This window comes from Crocodylus siamensis, chromosome 2 (genome assembly GCF_052110815.1).
Source record: "Crocodylus siamensis isolate JL-2025a chromosome 2, ASM5211081v1, whole genome shotgun sequence".
NCBI lineage: Eukaryota > Metazoa > Chordata > Crocodylia > Crocodylidae > Crocodylus > Crocodylus siamensis.
The window spans coordinates 172293732-172313014 of record NC_143396.1 but is presented as its reverse complement, the minus strand read 5'-3'; the positions used below and the strand labels follow the sequence as shown (position 1 = coordinate 172313014).

The 19283-nt window shown below is 47.2% G+C and overlaps 1 protein-coding gene across 1 annotated transcript in view; it reads right to left on the bottom strand.

The window, feature by feature from the left end:
• The window catches only part of LOC149871326 (ribonuclease inhibitor-like), a 32284-nt gene extending 22205 nt beyond the window's left edge, over positions 1 to 10079 (bottom strand). The window contains exons 1-2 of the mRNA XM_090034609.1: positions 10013 to 10079; positions 8042 to 8078 (exon numbers count right to left, since the gene is read on the bottom strand). Of these exons, the coding sequence (XP_089890735.1) occupies positions 8042 to 8078; positions 10013 to 10079 (104 nt within the window). The remainder of the gene's footprint in view (positions 1 to 8041; positions 8079 to 10012) is intronic.
• Between the last annotated feature and the right edge of the window lie 9204 nt (positions 10080 to 19283).

Genomic DNA, 19283 nt, shown 5'->3' with positions numbered 1-19283 from the left:
AAAAGGATTGGGAGGACAGGTGTTTGTTTTGCTCTGCATATAAAACCAGAACCATTCCTAATAGAGGTGGCACCTGCCTAGAGATGTAATGTAGAACATGCTCCAGGGAGAAGAGTCTACTACAACCATTGCAATTTCACTGGGACTAAAAATGGGTCATAACTTAGAGCAATAGTCGAGGGTTTAGCCTTCTCCAAATTCCTACTCTTGGTCCAGCCTTTTTAAAACTCATTCTCGAAACCACTGCTAAAGTAAATTAATAAGGCCAACAGAACTTCTCATTTAAGTGCATGTGCACAATATCGTCTCCACTCATAAGATCTCAGATGAAGTGCTTCAACTTTGAAAAGACCAGAGACCCTACAGCATTTAAACTAATATTAATGCCCAGCTGTTTCCATGAGGTGGGTTCAGAAGGACAAATCCCTGCAGGCTGAAGTGGAAAAAAGCAGCTCCAAAGGGGTCAACAAGAATGACAGCAAGTTTTTCTACAATGCTGACCTCACAAAAGAGCTGGCTTTCCCAAGCTGCAGCAGGCACTTGTACAGGACTTGTACAGGAGTCAGTCTAGTCTACCAATCCTCTACTTGGTTTGTTTAAACAAGTGATCTTATTACAGCCCAGGAAGCTATTTATGAGGGTAAAGCAAGCAGGATATGAGCCATGTCTTTGCCATAAATACACTAATTAATAAACTTCAGAGTAGATTCCAGTGATTCAGAACCCACAATGTCCCATAACGTGAAAGGCCCTGTTTGGGCAGTAAATTGTTCTGACCCTTCCCTGATTCTTATAGACAGATCCAGCTCTGTGGATTTTCACTGAAGGTTTAGGACAAATGATTTTCCAGCCCTGGGTGTTTCATACTGGTTTTACAGCCTGACAGGCAGTAAATAACTTGTCATCCAGGGTTGCTACTACTCCACAAATGGAAATTAGTCATCTTAAGCAATAGGTAAAAATCATAAAACAAATTTAATCTAGATTTTTAAAAAGAGTTGTGTGTGGCCATCTCTGGAGCTTTCCATGTTAGTGAATTATTTCTGAAATATGACACCTAAAAGTAGCTCCATGAACAGCTTTTAATATCACCTATTTGTTATGTAAGGACCCTTCCCTCAGCCGTGTTCCCATTGATGTCCATGCTGCTGGAAATGCAGCATGCTGACACATTCAATCAAGCATCAGTAACAACGGTGGGGTGGGGTGAGGGGAACAGGCTGTATTCATTTCAGAGGTAACAACTGCCTATAGCCTTTGTCCCCTCCAGTGCTATCAAACTGAACAGCAAACAGGCCACAGTCCAGTGCTGATGAGCTCCAGATGTGAAAGATCAGCACAAATCTTAGGCTCTGGAGCAGTGAGAGATGCGTGGGTGAAGCCTGCTGTGCCCCCGCTCCCCCGAAGCACCCCAGACACCCCCTCAGCAGCCGCAGAGCCCCCTGCCGACTCCCAGCACAGCCGGAGGTAAGCGGGCTCGTGGAGGGAAGAGGTTAACTCCTTGCTCCCTGGGAGGAGGCGGCTGCCTGGAGCCGGGCTGGGTCAAGCCCCTGCCCAGGCCCCTACTTGGCCCAGCCCCCCAGGGACCCCCGCGACCGGAGCCGCGCAAACAGGCTGCGTAAACAGGCGCTCGAGTTAGCGCGGAGTTCGCGCAGGAGAGGGCGCGGGAGGGCACGAGACCCTGCCTGCGACCCCCGCAGAGTAGTCAGCCCCAGCCGTAGCCAGCCTACCAGAGGCATGACACGGATGGGCACGCACCGCACCCCGAGGGTCCCCTCGGGCTCTGCGGCCCCCCCCACTGGGCACCTCAGAGACGGCCGCCCAGACGGAGCCCATGGTTCTGGGCTCCACGCAGACGGAGCCCCTGGCTCTTGGCTGCGGGGGCTGCCTGTCCCTTTTTCAGGCTCTGGGGCCCGGGAGCATGGCCACCTCCCCTTGCAGGGTCTGCTCCCTACTGGGGTCTCTGGCGCGCCAGCTGGAGGAGCTCCAGGCCACAGTCCAGAGACTGCGTGCCATCAGGGACTGCGAGCAGGAGATAGACTCCTACTGCCAGGCCCTTCTCCCCCGGGAGCCGCAGGGTAGAGCACCATCTCCCTCCATGACTAAGGAGGACTCTGGGACCTCCCGCTCTGCCCAGTCAGGGGCATGGACCAAGGTGGTCAAGGGCCCTAAGGCCCGCCGCACCAAGGCCCCTCTCTCGCCAGAGCTTAGCAACAGGTTCGCACCTCTTGCAGCCCCAGCAGAGCCTGCTCAGTTGCCAGCTCCCGCAGGCAACCCAGGCTCGACCGCAGCTACTGGCCCCGCTCTCCCCAAGTCAAAGCAAAAGGTGTTTGTTATGGGAGACTCCATCCTGCGGGGCACTGAGGGGGCAATCTGCCACCCCGACCCTTAGCCCGGGAAGTCTGCTGCTTCCGGGGGGCCCGCATCCAAGACATTGCGGAGAGGATCCCGCGGCTCCTCCGGCCCACAGACCACTACCCCATGCTCCTTATTCACGTGGGCACCAATGACACGGCTCGGAGCACCCCCAGCCAGGTCATGAGGTGCTACAGGGATTTGGGAGCGGGGCTTAGGAGTCTGGGAGCTCAGGTGGTGTTTTCGTTGATCCTCCCAGTCTCAGGCTATGGGCTGAAGAGGGAGAGGAGGATCCACACAGTGAACCAAAGACTGCAGAGCTGGTGTCATCGGGAAGGCTTTGGCTTCCATGACCACAGCCCGCTCTTTGGTGAGAGAGGCAGCGACCTGCTGGGAAGAGATGGCCTCCACCTCTCTCCCCTGGGGAGGAGGCTCTTCTCAGCCAGACTGGCTGACCTGCTCCACCGGGCTTTAAACTAAGCCCACTGGGGGATGGGAGGACTACTGCCACTGCTGGCCCGCTGAGCAACCCTTGCAAAGCCAGCAGACCAAGGCACTTAAGGGAGCCCACCCCTGCCCCAGCCCTGGCACAATCTGTGGGCAAGGCAAGAGCCCCCAAGGGCACACTTGCCTGCCTGTACACTAATGCCAGGAGCCTGGGCAACAAGCAGGAGGAGCTTGTCCTCCTGCTCAGTGCAAAGAATTATGACGTCATTGGGATAACGGAGACCTGGTGGGACTCCACCCATGACTGGACCACGGGTATAGAGGGCTATACCCTGTACAGGAGGGATTGTGTTGACAAAAGGGGCGGGGGTGTAGCTCTCTCTGTGAAGGAAAGCTACATGTCCCTGCAAGCTGATGTTGGTGACCAGCATGGACAGCTAGAGACCCTCTGGGTAAAAATTTGTGGGGAATACAGCACAGGGGACACAACGGTGGGAATCTACTACAGACCTCCCACCCAAAGTCCTGAGCTTGACCAGGAGTTCACCCGGGAACTGACTGAGGCCGCTTGCTCCAGGACCTTGGTTGTCATGGGTGACTTCAATTACCCGGACATCTCGTGGGAAGATCACTCAGCAAAATCCGAGCGGTCGCAAAGCTTTCTCTCGTGCGTGGATGACCTCTACCTGACTCAAGAAGTCTATGGGCCAATGAGAGGCAAAGCGCTGCTCGACCTGGTACTGGCTACGGGGAACGACCTAATCGGCAACCTAGTGATCGATGGGAAGCTGAGTGACAGCGACCATGAGCTGATCACCTTCACCATCCGCCCTAAAGCTGGCAAGTCAGTCAGCAACACAGAAGCCCTTGACTTCAGAAAAGCCGACTTTGACAAGCTCAAGAGGCTTATCGGTCAGGCCTTTAGGGACCATGACCCCAGGGAGATGGGAGTTCAAGAAGAGTGGTTGCTTCTCAAGGAAGCGATCCTCAATGCACAAGCTAAATCTATTCCAACATGGAGGAAAGGCAGCAAGAAGGCACAGCAGCCCTCCTGGCTCTCCAGGGACCTAGCGGACCTCCTGCGGCTAAAAAGGAAAGCCTACAAAGGATGGAGGACGGGATTCACCTCCAAGGAGGATTATTCTGTGCTGGTCCGGTCCTGCAGGGAGCAAACCAGGAAAGCCAAGGCTGCCACTGAACTCCAACTAGCTTCAAGCATCAAGGACAACAAAAAGCCCTTTTTCAGATATGTGGGGAGCCAGAGGAAAAGCAAGGGCAACATTGGACCCCTGCTAAACCAGATGGGGCAACTGGCAACTGACACCCAGGAAAAAGCCAACCTATTAAATAGGTACTTTGCGTCCGTCTTTCATCAGTCCCATGGGACGCCCATGCCTGCTATGGGACAGGGAGATCCGGGTGATGGGGTCCCCTACCCTCCATAAATGCTGATTTCGTGAAGGAACACCTTGAGAAGCTGGATACCTTCAACTCAGCCGGCCCTGACAATCTGCACCCCAGGGTACTCAAGGAGCTGGCGAGCGTCATAGCCCAGCCCCTGGCGTGGATCTTTGAAAACTCCTGGTGCTCTGGTGTAGTGCCAGAAGACTGGAAGAAGGCCAATGTGGTGCCGATCTTCAAGAAAGGGAGGAGAGTGGATCCGGCTAACTACAGGCCCATTAGCCTGACTTCTATCCTGGGGAAGATCTTAGAAAAGTTTATTAAGGAGGCCATCCTTGATGGACTGGCCCAGGCTAACATCCTAAGGGATAGCCAGCACGGGTTTGTTGCAGATAGGTCTTGTTTGACCAATCTCATTTCCTTCTATGACCAGGTGACCTATCACCTGGACAAGGGAGAAGAGATTGATGTCATATATCTTGACTTCAAAAAAGCTTTTGATCTGGTATCCCATGATCACCTCTTGGCCAAACTGCCCAGTTGTGGCCTTGGCTCCACCACGATCCGCTGGCTGGGAAATTGGCTTTGTGGTCAAACCCAGAGGGTTGTGATTGATGGCAGTCACTCATCATGGTGCCCTGTGACCAGTGGGGTCCCTCAAGGCTCTGACCTGGGATCCATCCCGTTCAACATCTTCATTAATGATGTGGACATTGGAGTCAGGAGTGGACTGGCCAAGTTCGCCGATGACACCAAACTTTGGGGCAAAGCATCCACGCCAGAAGATAGGCGGGTGATCCAGGCTGACCTGGACAAGCTCAGCAAATGGGCAGATGAGAACCTGATGGTGTTTAACACGGAAAAATGCAAGGTTCTCCACCTTGGGAGGAAAAACCTGCAGCATCCTTATAGGCTCGGCAGTGCTACGTTGGATAGCACTACAGAAGAAAGAGACTTGGGGGTCATCATTGACCACAAGATGAACATGAGCCTGCAATGCGATGCTGCGGCTAATAAAGCGACCAAAACGCTGGCTTGCATCCATAGATGCTTCTCGAGCAAATCCCAGGACGTCATTCGCCCCTTGTACTTGGCCTTGGTGAGGCCGCAGCTGGAGTACCGAGTCCAGTTTTGGGCTCCACAATTCAAAAAGGATGTGGAGAAGCTTGAGAGAGTCCAGAGGAGAGCCACGCGCATGATCAGAGGTCAGGAGAACAGATCTTACGATGATAGGCTGAGAGACATGGGACTCTTTAGCCTGGAAAAGCACAGGCTCAGGGGTCAGCTGGTGGCCACCTAGAAGTTTATCAGGGGTGACCACCAGGATCTGGGGGAACGTCTGTTCACCAGAGCGCCCCAAGGGATGATGAGGTCGAATGGTCACAAACTCCTGCGAGACCGTTTCAGGCTGGACATAAGGAAGAATTTCTTTACTGTCCGAGCCCCCAAGGTCTGGAACAGTCTGCCAGCGGAGGTGGTTCAAACACCTACATTAAACACCTTCAAGAGTAAATTGGATGCTTATCTTGCTGGGTTCCTATGACCCCAGCTGACTTCCTGCCCTTTGGGCAGGGGGCTGGACTCAATGATCTCCCAAGGTCCCTTCCCAGCCCTAATGTCTATGAAATCCTTAAGGTTTCATTTCAATTCATTTTGTATCATGCCCACAAGTTTACTTCACCTCCCCAGGGACCAATAACACCCATGAGAAATTCATGGCTGAATGACTACATATAAAAGGGTGCAGAGGCCTTTATACCTGGTTTTGCAGGAGCTACTATATAACAGTTGTTTCTTACTCTGCTTTGGGAGTGACCCTATTGAGAAACGACTTGGGTCTTGACCAGACCTCAGTCTGTGGAGCCTTGGGCACATTCAAAGTCTAACTTGCTTTATTTTTATACCCGTGCTGGAATAAATGGGTCAAGCACCAGGCTGGGCAATCCTGTCTCCCTTGAATCTCTGCCAAATACCAATGCTCATTGCCTAGGGAGCAACTCTTATCTTGTAACATTGACTCTAATCAGAGCCAGAGGCAGACAGCAAGCACAGTGTGGCTGACACAGTGCCCTGGTCACAAAATCCTTCAGAATGAAAGTGGGCATCATGGCATGAGCCTCCCAGAGCAAAATTCCACACTGTCCCGGTCTCTGTTTCATGCACACACTCCACTCCACTAGTGCTGTGACTCCTGCTATAACATCATCATCAGTTCATTTAGCTCCCAGGACCAGCTTGGCATCTCAACCATATACACTAAAGCATGAGCTCTGCCCTAACACATTTGAGTATCAATGGCATTTTTTTTATATCCTGTCTTATCTTGTTTGAATAGGTTACTGTCCAACCAAAAACCAGAACTAAAGATACATAGTACAAACTGCTAAATCATTTCATACAGACCTTGTTACTAACTTTTAAAATGTGTATCTCCTGTAAAAATTCCATTGCATGAGATCAGTGTTGTATACTCCATTTAACTATTAGTCTCCTGCTTTTTTATGAAAGCAGAGTGAATTTTCTGGTAAAGAAGCTTTTGTTCAGACTGAGGCTTCAGGAAAGGAGAACAGCCCCACAGCAAAGTGGCCAACATGATTTATGACTTAATTAGTTTGCAGTCGCACACACTTTTCCTCCAGCCATCTTTTCTAAGTAGTGTTAGGAACAACTTTCTTTGCCCTCACCTCCCAGAAATAACATTTCCTCTCCCTCACAGTACTGATGGGCAGAGAGTAGATTGGAAATGCAGCCACTCACACCTGGCCTCCACATCACTACTACGCTCTTGAAGAAGTCGGGATGGGAAATGGTGGATGAGCGGAGAGATGCAGTGTGAAGCTTCAGTCCTTGATTCAGTTCGGTAGAGATCTGCCCCAATTCAGTGGCTGAATCTCTGAATCCGAATTGAATCAGAGGACCCTTTAATCTCTCCGAATCAAATCGGAACCTTCTAAATTGATTTGGAGAGATTCAGAAAGATTTGGACAGAGACACAGCTTAAATGTTTTTTCTACATACCTCTAGGTAGCAGGTGGCTTGTGAAGGCTGCAATGCTGGGGTGCATGGAGTGTCCCACAGAAGCACAGGGGGTCCCCCCCAGCATGCTTGGCAGCAGACCCAGAAGTGGGCCAGAAGCAGTTCCAGTCCATTTCTGGGTCTGCTGGGGAGCGCGCTGGGGGGCCCCTCTGCACCTCTCCAGCTCAGCGACTGGTGCCTCCTGGGTGGGTGGGGGGCACCTGGGGTCCCCTTGCGGCTCATCACCAAGCCGGGGGAGCATGAGGAGGTGGGCTTTGCGTGTTCCCTGGTGGACTCAGAAGTACTTCTGGTACACTTCCAGGTTCGCTGCCAAGCACATGGAGGGCCCCCCCCACCTCCGCATTCCTGTGGGCAACCCACATGCCCCAGCATCACAGCATTCACAAGCTGTGTCTGCTACTACATGGTATGTAGAAAAAACTTCTAAAGCTGCGGCTATGTCCGAATTACTGATTCTCCAAATCAGCATCGAATCTTCAGATTCGGATTCAGCTGAATCAAATCAGGGACAGTAAACTGAATCAACAAATTGAATTACTGTTCCTAATTCAGGCTGACTCCAGATCCAAATCGAATAGAGCCCACTTCACACGCACCCTACCACGTATGTATATACGAAGTAGAGAAGGACAATCCTGGAATCGCATCAGCTCTGCTCCTGAAGGAACCAGAGAACTCAGACAGCTGGCACGGCCCCCTACCATGGCCCTGTTTTTTCAACAAACTTGATTGCCTATTAGATATAAAAACCCAAATTTAAAATGCACTAAACCAAGTAAAATATTATGTATGATAAGCTCACCGTGCAGCGTGGGAGAGCCAGTCCAGTTTGTTACAAGCTATTTTTCTTCATCTCAGAGTGAGTGAATCACCACTACAGGATGAAATTCAATTAATGCAATTTTCAATGCAATCCCAGCCCACTCCCCTCCCCTCACCCTCTCTCTGGGCCTCCTTCTCCACCTCTTTCTTGTTTCTTTAAGACTACTGCTTTTCTTTGTCTGACATAAGCTTTTCTGCTGTGCCACTGCTTAATAAAACATACTTACAAATTAGCTAAGAAATAAGGGCTTCCATTACAACAGAGAGGAACAAATTCTACAGAGATTTATCAGCTCTGAAACAAACTATGGCATTTGCCAACTTGTGTCACATATGTGCCATATACAGACGTTTAGAAAGTGCTCAAGTTCTGGAGGCTGAAAGCTAAACATTTACGTAAGCAAGTTCTGATGTGCAGAGAAGCCGAGCACTTATAGATCATTCTGACAGCAGCAGGAATCAGTGGTATTCATCTCATATTATTTTATTAAGAGAATCACAACATTTGGCATCCTGCTTATAACCCACACCTCCAGGAGGCTTATTACAAAAGAATCTCAGCTTTCACTGGTTAAAAAAATAGAAATGTGTCTGTTACATGGTTTTGGAGGAAGACAGAAGGAGCCAGCATTCTTCTTTGTTTGGGCACTTCAGCAGGGGCAGGGCAGGATGTACTTCACCCTCAAGGAAAGAGGCACTTGGAAACTATGGTAGTGAGTGCCAATATGGAAGCTTGAGTACATGAGGATGAAGTGCCGGTTGCATTCCAGTGCCAAGGAGCTCAGATTTTGACTTTTCATCTTATGTCCCCAAGATCCTCAATGGTAAGATTTCCTTTCAGGTTGCTGAAAGTAACAAAAGAGGGAAGGGACAGAAAGAGATGGGTGGGCCACATTATGTGTTGGCTTTGCTACTGTGCATGACAGTATGTGAGATCAAAGAGCCCCTGGCTGCCATGAAATGCCCCACCAGCATCAAGGCAGTAGTGTAAAAGGAAGAACAGTGTCTGTTGAAGTTAATACACTGAATTTAGATTTTAACTTAGTGGCCAATGACAGAACACAGGTCCTTTTCCTATGTTTAAAACCTGCGCCAATATAAGTACTTTAATGTTTTCCTTTAAATGCAAAGTAATGCCGATTATCAGCATTGGCAAATGAAATTCAAGCAGTTGCCAATTCACTGGACTTGATTAGATCTCCCTGAAGATCTCAACAGTCTTTGTCACTGCAGTTTTTTTTTACTTTAGTTGTTATTTCCCCACTTTCAGATGTTAATATATTAACAGCAGATAATATATGTTAATATATTAACACCGCACTCTCAAATACATTCTAGATATCTGTTACAGGCCAAATTTGCAAGAGAGATGCTTCTTTCCTGCAGGAACAAATTGCTTCAGTAAATGAAGTTCAAGGTGTAAACCTGGATTCTGGCATTTCTTAGCTGCATCCACAATCAGGTTGAGAGAACGGCACATTTATTATACACCAATTAATCTGGTGGGTATAAAAATGAAGATGCAAAAACAAAGGCCCAGCCTCAGTTCATTGGTAAGCTTACCCTCAATGCATCTTTCCTTTAACTCCAAAGGCCAATGAGAGGCAAACTGGATCAGCCAGGTATACCTGGTTTGCTGGCACTGGGAAATATTTACAGTAAATGATCATTTTACTTTTCTCTTTTTCTCCCAGTGCAGCAGCAGAATCCTTCTCAGAATGGTCTTGGTGAAGGGCATGCTGCTGACCCATATCCATCTTATTGTCCACTGTAATCCCCAGATCCTTTTCTGCAGAGCTGCTGCCCAGCCAGACAGCTCCCAGCCTGTACTGGTGCATGGGATTGTTCCCTCCTAAGTGCAGGACTTTGCACTCATCCTTGTTGAACCTCAGGAGATTCCTTTTGGCCCAATCCTCCAATTTGTCTAGGTCACTCTGCATCCTAGTCCTACCTGCCAATGTATCTACTATACCAGCCAGCTTGGCATCATCTACAACCTTGCTGAGGATGCAATCCATCCCACCTTCCAGAACATTAATAAAGACGTTGAACAAAACTGGCTCCAGGACTGACCCCTGGGGCACTCCATTTGATACTGGCCACCAACTAGACACTGAGGCATTTATTACTACCCATTGAGGCTGACAATCCAGCCAGCTTTCTATCCACCTTACAGTCCATTCATCCAACCCATACTTCCTCAGCTTGCTTGCAAGAATCCTGTGGGAGACCGTATCAAAAGCCTTGCTAAAGACAAGGTATATTACGTCTACTGGTTTCCACGCATCCACATAGCCATTTATTTCATTTTTGTATCACTGGGTGCATGTACACCAGATGCTGACTCTGCAGTAGCCAAAAAATACTGCATAGTAGTGCATCACACCAAGGACAGTGCTAACATGCTACTGTGCAGTATTAGGCTACTGCACAGTAGCATCACCTAAAAAATGTTCACTGGTGTTATCCAAATTGGCACTACTCTGTAGTAATTCTGGTTACTGCGCATTTGTTTAGTACTTGCTAATACAAGTACTAAAATGAGTGCACAGTAATGACTGCGTAGTAATGGAGTCATGCTCACTGTCTCTACTGGTTGAAATGGGAACTGCTCAACTGAGCATCAGAAGTATTTTTCTGAAAAATGTTGAAGTAATTTTCACTTGGAAGGGATTAAAAGAAGCACAATTTTATGGTATTTTCAAAAGAATAGGATACAGTTCAACAAAGCAAGTGCAAAGTGCTGCATCTAGGGAGAAGGAATCACCAACACATCTATAGGCTGGGGGATGACCTTCTCAGCAGCACAGCAGCAGAAAGCGATCTTGGAGTAATAGTTGACTCCAAGATGAATCTGAGCCATCAATGTGACAAAAAAAATCAGTAAAGCTAACTACACTCTATCATGCATTAGCAGGTGCATCACGAACAGGTCCAGGGAGGTGATATTTCCTCTCTATGTGGCATTAGTCAAGCCACAGTTGAAGGACTGCATCCAGTTCTGGGTGCCGCACTTTAAGAGGGTTGTGGATAACCTTGAGAGGGTCCAGAGGAGGGCCACTCGCATGGTTAGGGGCCTGCAGGTAAGCCCCTATGAGGAGAGACTGAGGGACCTGGATCTCTTCAGCCTTCACAAGAGAAGGCTGAGAGGGGATCTTGGGGCTGTTTACAAATTCAAATCGGGGGGGGGGGGCGCAGGGGAAGGAGAGGAGGGGAGTAAGAAATAAGAGATGCTCTGTTTACCAGGGCATCCCACTGGAATAACCAGGAGCAATGGCCACAAACTGACAGAGACCAGATTTAGGTTACACATCAGGAAGAACTTCTTTATGGTAAGGGTTGCCAGAATCTGGAATGGGCTTCCAAGGGAGATGGTGCTCTCTCATACCTTGGGGAACTCTACGAGGAGACTGGACAAACACCTGGCTGGGGTCATATGAACCCAGCACTCTTAACTGCCCAGGGCAGGGGGTCGGACTCAGTGATCTACTGAGGTCCCTTCTGACCATAACAACTATGAAGTGCCATAGCAGCAGGTAGAAATAATTTAACACTTCAGTGTTTTCTTTAAAAATGAGTATTAAGAATTAAAATATCATTAATTTTTGACAAAAATACAAACCTAATCAACTGCTCCATGGAACAGCAATTACTACAGGACAAGCTCTTCTCAATTTAGTCCTCAATTACATGTGCACTACATGTTATAATTGTTGGCAGCCAGATCACTTAATTCTCCAAAGCCATAGGACTTCTCGCTGTGCCCTAGCCAGACATAAGGCTTGTTGCTCTTTGCTTTGCCAGCTTGTTCCAACACCTTCTCCCTGGCTTGCACTTTCTGACAGTGACTCACCTTGAATTCCTTCCTCAAAGTTCTTCCTTTCTTTTTAAGTGACTGGGATGTGGGCAGTCAGGGTAGGTCATGTGTGTAGCAAGGACAAGGTCCAGAAGCTGAGGTCAGGAACCAAGTCATAAGGCAAGTGGAGTCCAGGGGCAAGCCAGGTCAGGAACCAATGCCAGGTGTGGAGAGCTGAAGTCAGAAGCTAAGATCAGAAGCTAAAAGGCAGAATCACAAAAAAGATCCAAGTAAGCTAAAGGCAGAGCAAGGCAGACTGCTGTCTGGGTAACATACTGTTATCTGCTTTGAGCTTATAAGGTCTTGTACAAGCAGGGCCCTCTTTCCGTAGCTCTGAAGGATGACTCAGCCTACTCCTTGACTATTTCCAACTGGGACCTGGGTTTAAGTCTTCTCCAGTGGAGGTAGATTCATTATACTCTCCTTCCTGAGACATTCACAAACCTCCTTTTCTTCTACACTGGTCTCCTCCTGCCCCTCGGGTACCCCATGGGTCTACATGTCCTGTCTCTCTACAGCAGTGATTCTCAACCATCATGCCACAGCACTCTGGGATGCCTTGAGATCCTTTCAAGAGTGCCCTGGGATGCCACACAATGTTAGCCCTGTTAGGCATGCACATAGGACTCACAAGATAAACCCAGAGTTTTCAAATAGGAATCCATACTGTCAAAAACATTCTGACCTGCTGTGATCTTTCTGAGTACTTCTGGACAGAAGAATTGCACTATCATTTTTCTGTAGTCAAAAATGAGAGAAAACAAAGCCCTGGCATTTTCCAAGATGTGCCCTGAGTCTATAAAAGGGTAGCTTGAGTCTGTCAAGGGGTACCTTTAGTCCAAAAAGGTTGAGAACCACTGCTCTACAGCTTCCCCTGCTTAAGACATCTTTTACTCTTGCCAAGGTTTCTGCTCTACCCTATCCAATCCATCCTTCTTCCCTCAATGCCACATCCCACCTTCTCCTCTTGCTGCTTTCCCTTTTCCTGGTCTCCTCTTCTCTCGTACGGGAGCCTCTGAAGTGAGGTACCTTCATAGGCAGTGAGATCATGAATACCCAGATTTTCAAAACAAGCTAGAAGATGTGGATGCATCTTCTATTACAGTAGTGCTTAAGCTATGGACCGCAGACCAGGTCTGATCCTTGAAATGACTGGATATGGCCCACAGCACAGATCAGCGGTGAGCAGCTCAGCCTAGCGTACTTCTTTTTCTGCCCAGTGCCATGCTGTTGGTCCCCTCCGCTGCCCTCCTTCCTCTCTCCCTCTCTTCTCCCTGACCCTACACCAAGTGCTGCTTACTCTTTCTTTCTCCTTCCCCTGTCCCTAAGCAGGTGCTGCTTACCTGAGATAATCTCTCTCCCTTCCCCCTCCCCCCTTATGTCAGAGGCTGTTTACCAGAGATAAAATAACCTCCTCTTCTCTCCTCTACTTCTTCCCTCCCTCTGACATTGGCAGCTATCCCCTCCCTGCATCTGTCTTCACTGCCCCCCTTCCCAGAAGATAGTGGTGCCATACAAAGAGACTAAAAAGGCTAGGACTCTTCTGTTTGAAAAGGAGAAACCTGAGGGGGCTATGATAAAGGTCTAATAAAATCATGAAGGATGTGGACCAAGTGAACAGAGAAGTGTTGTTCACCAAGTCCCAGAATACTAGAAATAAGGGACACCCGCTGAAATTAGTAGGTGACAGGTTTAAAACAAACAAAATAAAGCAAGCAACATGTAGTTAACTTCTGAAACTGATTGACACAGGAGGTGGTGGAGGCAGACAGCATAGCCAGGTTCAAAAAGCAACTGGATGAATTTGTGGATGATAGATCTATTAATGGCAATTGAACATAACAGTTGGAGATGGTTCATATGGCATCTCTAAACTAATAAAGGGGAATGCCAGGGAAGATACTGAATAGGGGATAGACCACCTCTAGAGATACCTGGTTTAATGCTCTCCCACTATAGCATTCATTTCTTTCACTGTTGGATACAGAATACTGGGCTAGATGGACCATTGATCTGACCCAATATGGCACTTCTGACATGCTTATGTTCTTAACAAAACAAAGAATAAAAATAATAATATTCCACTATCAAACTCCTACCAAAATAGTAGAGAGTTTTTTAAAGGAATCTTCAGTTCTTCTCTTGCTGGTGCTCACTTGCCGCATGCCAGGCCTATCACAAGTTACATGGAACAAATAGATAATAAGTTCCTTTCTGATAAATTTGCTTTGGACACATCTTGTAGGCCTTTGATGTCTATGCCATGAGTCACATGTTGCTCTCAGTTATTCCCTGTTCACATTGATAACTCCACTGTTATCATTTGCTCTAGAATGACAAATAGGCAACTGAGGATAGTTTAACCTCACAGCTGTGTTCTCACCTCACTCGCAGCAAAACCTGCAGAAAGTACACTGAGAAATTCTTCTTCCAGTATAAGGCAAGCTGTTCTCTTTTCCACACTGCAGGTCAGCGATGAAACCTCTGCTTGGGGTGGCTGTACAGGATCTAGAAATGGGTACAAATTGAATAGGCCCCTCTTTTAAAAAATATTTCAAATTCAGGTGGAAAACAACTTCAGGTGGGAGGTGGGAGTGGGGACAGAAAAGAAACACCAGCTGCTGCAGCCCTGCAATTGTACTAGTGGCAGCAGCAACCAGAAGTTGCTGCTGCCCCTTTGCATGGCAAGCTGTTCCAGGTGCCCAGCCATGTGGTTAACAACTTTGTGTCTAGGTCAATGCTCACATTATCAAGACTGATTTTAGAAAGGTCCAGATACTTAATTTCATTTGCCTAAACCCATAGCTTCGATTGGACAGAAGGCAGCCTTATGTGAGAAGCTAAAATTTCCCAGCTAGCAGGAAGTAGAGTCCTCAGCTACTTTTCAAGATTTACTTCTTTATATGCTCACTATGGACTCCTACAGACATGTGGGGAGCCTGCTCTAATGTGATGGAAATCAGCACATTGGAGCAGACTCGATTAATCAAGCACAGAAACTCAAGGACAGAAATTGATGCACTCTAGCAGCCTTCTACATCATATGCATCAGTGTCCCCATGCTGAAAAAATGGTGGCAGGGCACACTGAAATAAAACACGTTTGATGAGCTTTAAGTCAAAGTGCCCTGCCACCATTTTTTCAGTGTGGGAATGCTGATACACGTGACAGGGGTGCTTTTAATTAGCATGGCTCACTAATTAAAGGCCCAGTGCTGCCATGCACCAGAGCACATGTAAAAATGCCCTGATTTGCAGCTCAGACAGAAATTTAAGATGGAAGAGATTTACACCAGTTATTCCACAGCAACAGATTAGAAAATGATTGGCTATGCTGCAGTACCCTGAAGTACTGCAGAGAAAGACCTGGAGGTTACAGTAGACCAGAAGCTGAATATGAGCCAACAGTATGCTCTTGTTGCAGAAACAGCCAACAGCATACTGGGAGTGTCACTTGCAAATGGAAGGAAGTGATTCTTGCACTCTGTTTGGCAATGATGATGCCTTACCTGGAGTACTGTGTCCAGTGATGGGCCCCACACTTCAAGAAAGATGTAACAGCTTAAACACGTTAGTAACAGAGACAGTAGTTAGCCATGCTAGTCTAGAATTAGGCGGATGGTAAGACAAGGTGGCACCTAATAGACTAACTCATTCAGAAAGGCATGAGCTTTCAGTGGCTACAGGCTACTTTGTCAGATGCTATAAATGGACTTGCAGAAAGCAGAGGTACTAAATAGAAAGAAATGAAGTCAGTTCTAACCTCCTACAATAACACACCATCCCATGACAAGGAAGTTGATGTCACCCACAGCCCTGAGCTTACCTTGGGCAGATCATTAATGACATTTACCCCCTCCTGTAAAATGATGACCACCTCTTGTGCTGTTGTGGGTAGCTAGATAAGCATTGACATAAATGTTTGTTCTTATGCTTTTGGGATATGGCAATAAAAAGTTAGATAGTAGATGGGTCTGTTGCTTCTTTCTGGCTGGGTGGTGATAATTAAAGGAACTGTAAGTGTACCTTAATTTTGCATTAAAAGGTTAATCATTAAGGGAATTGTAGCTGTCACTTAATTCTGTGTTTAAGCATGCAAAATAGGTCCCAAATGTAGGCAGGCTGTAGTCTTGTCTTTAAGAGCCAAATGGTCCCAATTTGTGGTAACATATGCAGATGCTGTAGGCAATTAAAATATTTATTATGTATCCTCAGCATTATTAGAGTTATTTTTCTTCCCTTGTCACAAGCAAAGCTGTGGTAACTTGACAATACAACTGGTCCTTTTTTATGTTGTTTACAGTAAAAACAAACTGGCCAAACTAACCAGCCAGATAGGATGGACCCAAAGAACCACACTTCTGGCTCACAGTAGAAGTCCATGAACCAACTCAGAAATCCAGAGCCACCTAAATCAAATAAATTCAGAATAATTCCCTCTGCTGGGGATTTACCATAGCCTGCTAATGTTGTCTTGCATTGAGTTTGCTGCTGCATGGCCTTCAGTTGCCAGCTTCTAAGAGGTGCACTGCCACCAATCAACCAAGATAAGGCAAGTCCAAGAATAACAGATCCCATCATGACCCTCAGTAAAACCTATTCTTAGTCAAGAATAAAAACAATTAGATTTTAACAAAAACACTACAGTTGATTTTGCACTTGATTACCAAATCTGGGGCTGCTGACTTCCAGGCAGATGTGGCCCAGAGGTGCAGCAAGGCAGTTTTGCGTCCTGGGGAGGAGCAACACTCAGGGCAGTACTAGCTGCTGTGGTGCTCTTGGTGGCAGTGGCTATTTTTGCACTCCTCCTCCCCCCCAGCATCTCCACAAAAGCAGTGCCTAGGGCTATTATCCAGGTCATACATGCACCCTTAATTAAGCTACTGGTGTAGCCCATTTTCTTTGCTGAATAGCTCCCATGAAGTCACAAACATGCCACCCACTTTTGCCATCTACAACTACATACAAGTTTAGTTTAGTACTGTTTGTGAACATGGGACAGAACAAAACTTTGGATGGCGCAGCCTGGGACACTCTTCAGGTATGGAAGTACCAATGCTTGAAACCCTTTCGAAAGAGGAACCTTTCAAGAGGGGACCAGTGGTTTGTATATTGTAATTATTACGTATGAAGAAGCAGAAATGAATCAAATGTTGCAAAACATGCTCCTATGTTAATATTCCTTCACTGAGGGTTCAAGTTGTAACAGTTGTGCTACATTTGAATTGTTCTCAGCTCCTTCACACATAACAATTAGAATATACCAGGTATTGTATTTCATAGACATTAGGGCTGGAAGGGACCTCGGGAGATCATCGAGTCCAGCCCCCCGCCCAAAGGGCAGGAAGTCAGCTGGGGTCATAGGATCCCAGCAAGATAAGCATCCAATTTACTCTTGAAGGCGTTCAATGTAGGTGCTTGAACCACCTCCGCTGGCAGACTGTTCCAGACCTTGGGGGCTCGGACAGGAAAGAAATTCTTCCTTATGTCCAGCCTGAAACGGTCTTGCAGGAGTTTGTGACCGTTCGACCTCGTCATCCCTTGGGGCGCTCTGGTGAACAAACGTTCCCCCAGATCCTGGTGGTCACCCCGATAAACTTCTAGGTGGCCATCAGATCACCCCTGAGCCTACGCCTTTCCAGGCTAAAGAGTCCCATGGCTCTCAGCCTGTCATCGTAAGATCTGTTTTCCTGACCTCTGATCATGCACATGGCTCGTCTCTGGACTCTCTCAAGCTTCTCCACATCCTTTTTGAATTGTGGAGCCCAAAACTGGACGCAGTACTCCAGCTGCAGCCTCACCAAGGCTGAGTACAAGGGGAGAATGACGTCCCAGGATTTGCTCGAGAAGCATCTATGGATGCACGCCAGCATTTTGGTCGCTTTACTAGCCGCAGCATTGCATTGCAGGCTCATGTTCATCTATGATTTATATTTGTGATACATTCCCTTTTTAAAAGGGCTCCAAGAGTTCCTGTATGGGACTCCTGGGCTCTCAGCAAATTAGACCTATTTGCAGATACAAACAAACTCTCCATTCTCCCACTTCACCTACAGAGGGAACCAAACAACTTCTGTTTCAACAAAACAATAGCCTAAAAGCTTACATCAAACTATTTACGTATTTGATCAAAAAGTCCTGTTTTGAGTGAAAAAATATTAAACAAAACAATTTCATTAAGAATCCAACAAAACATTTTGATCTTTCAAATAAATATTGTAAGTGAATGCTTTCATCTCATTTCAAATTGAAAGTTGCCTGGGCTTTGGTTTTCAAACAATTTTTTTTTTTTTTTTAAGAACAGCCCTATGAAATTAAATGGCAGCTGTTTAATATTGGATTGAGCATTTTTCATTAAAAAATTGAAAAGCTTGTCAAATTCAAATTGTTTTCACAAAAAAATCACCAGAACTGCACTTTGATAAAAAATACTAGATCCTAATAAAGACTGCAGGCAAGTTGGAGCAGGCTGAAGTTGGCTTTGGCTTCTCTACTGCTGCCTGGTTAAACAGGCTGAGCAAAGATCAGAAATTGAAGCTCAGGTCCTGTCTGAAATCCCACTGGTGAGGGGTTTCCAAGGGAGGTCACTGGACCCTAGGCAGGTGACAGAGGCCTAGCAGCACAGCTCTGTGCCCAAGGCAGCCTCTTAGTGCCCAGGGTTGTGCCAGCTCTTTCCATGTGAACTGTGCCACCACCGCAGCAATGGCTGCTTTTGCATTGCTTGCCCTTCCCCCTGCAACAAAGACGGCTCCTGGGGCTGCTGCCTCAGTTGTCCCCCGCTCAGTTATGTTACTGGCAGTTGGCAATGGCCTGCTTACACATTTTTCAAGAGTGCGACATGCAAGATTCCCAAAATATAAATGCAGGAAATGAGCATATAGAATCGCTCCCAGCAACCATTGCTATAAGCAGGGGTTATCCTGCTCCAGCTTACTGTGAGCATTCAGGAAAACCGAGGGAAACCTCCAGGCTAGTGGTTCTCAACCTTTTTAGAGTCGAGGCACCCCTCATAAAATGCCAGCCCTTAGTTTTCCCTCTCTTTTTACTACAAAAAAAAATAATAAAAAAATAGAGCAATTCTTCTGTTACAAAGAGCTCATAAAGCTCACAAATCAGAATATTTTTGACACTATGGATTCCTTTTTGAAACCTCTGGGTTTATCTTGTGCAACACCCTGGCCGAGAATCACTGCTTTAGGCTACTGACCCAAATGAACCCGCATCACTGATGGCCAACAGTAGGTGCCATCCACTATTGTCTTGGACAAAAGGAATAAGTAAATGACCTCAATTTGGTTCCTAGTGGACAGATGTCCACCATTACCTAGCACAGCTTGCCCTCATTGTCCCCCAGCCCCCACTTGGCA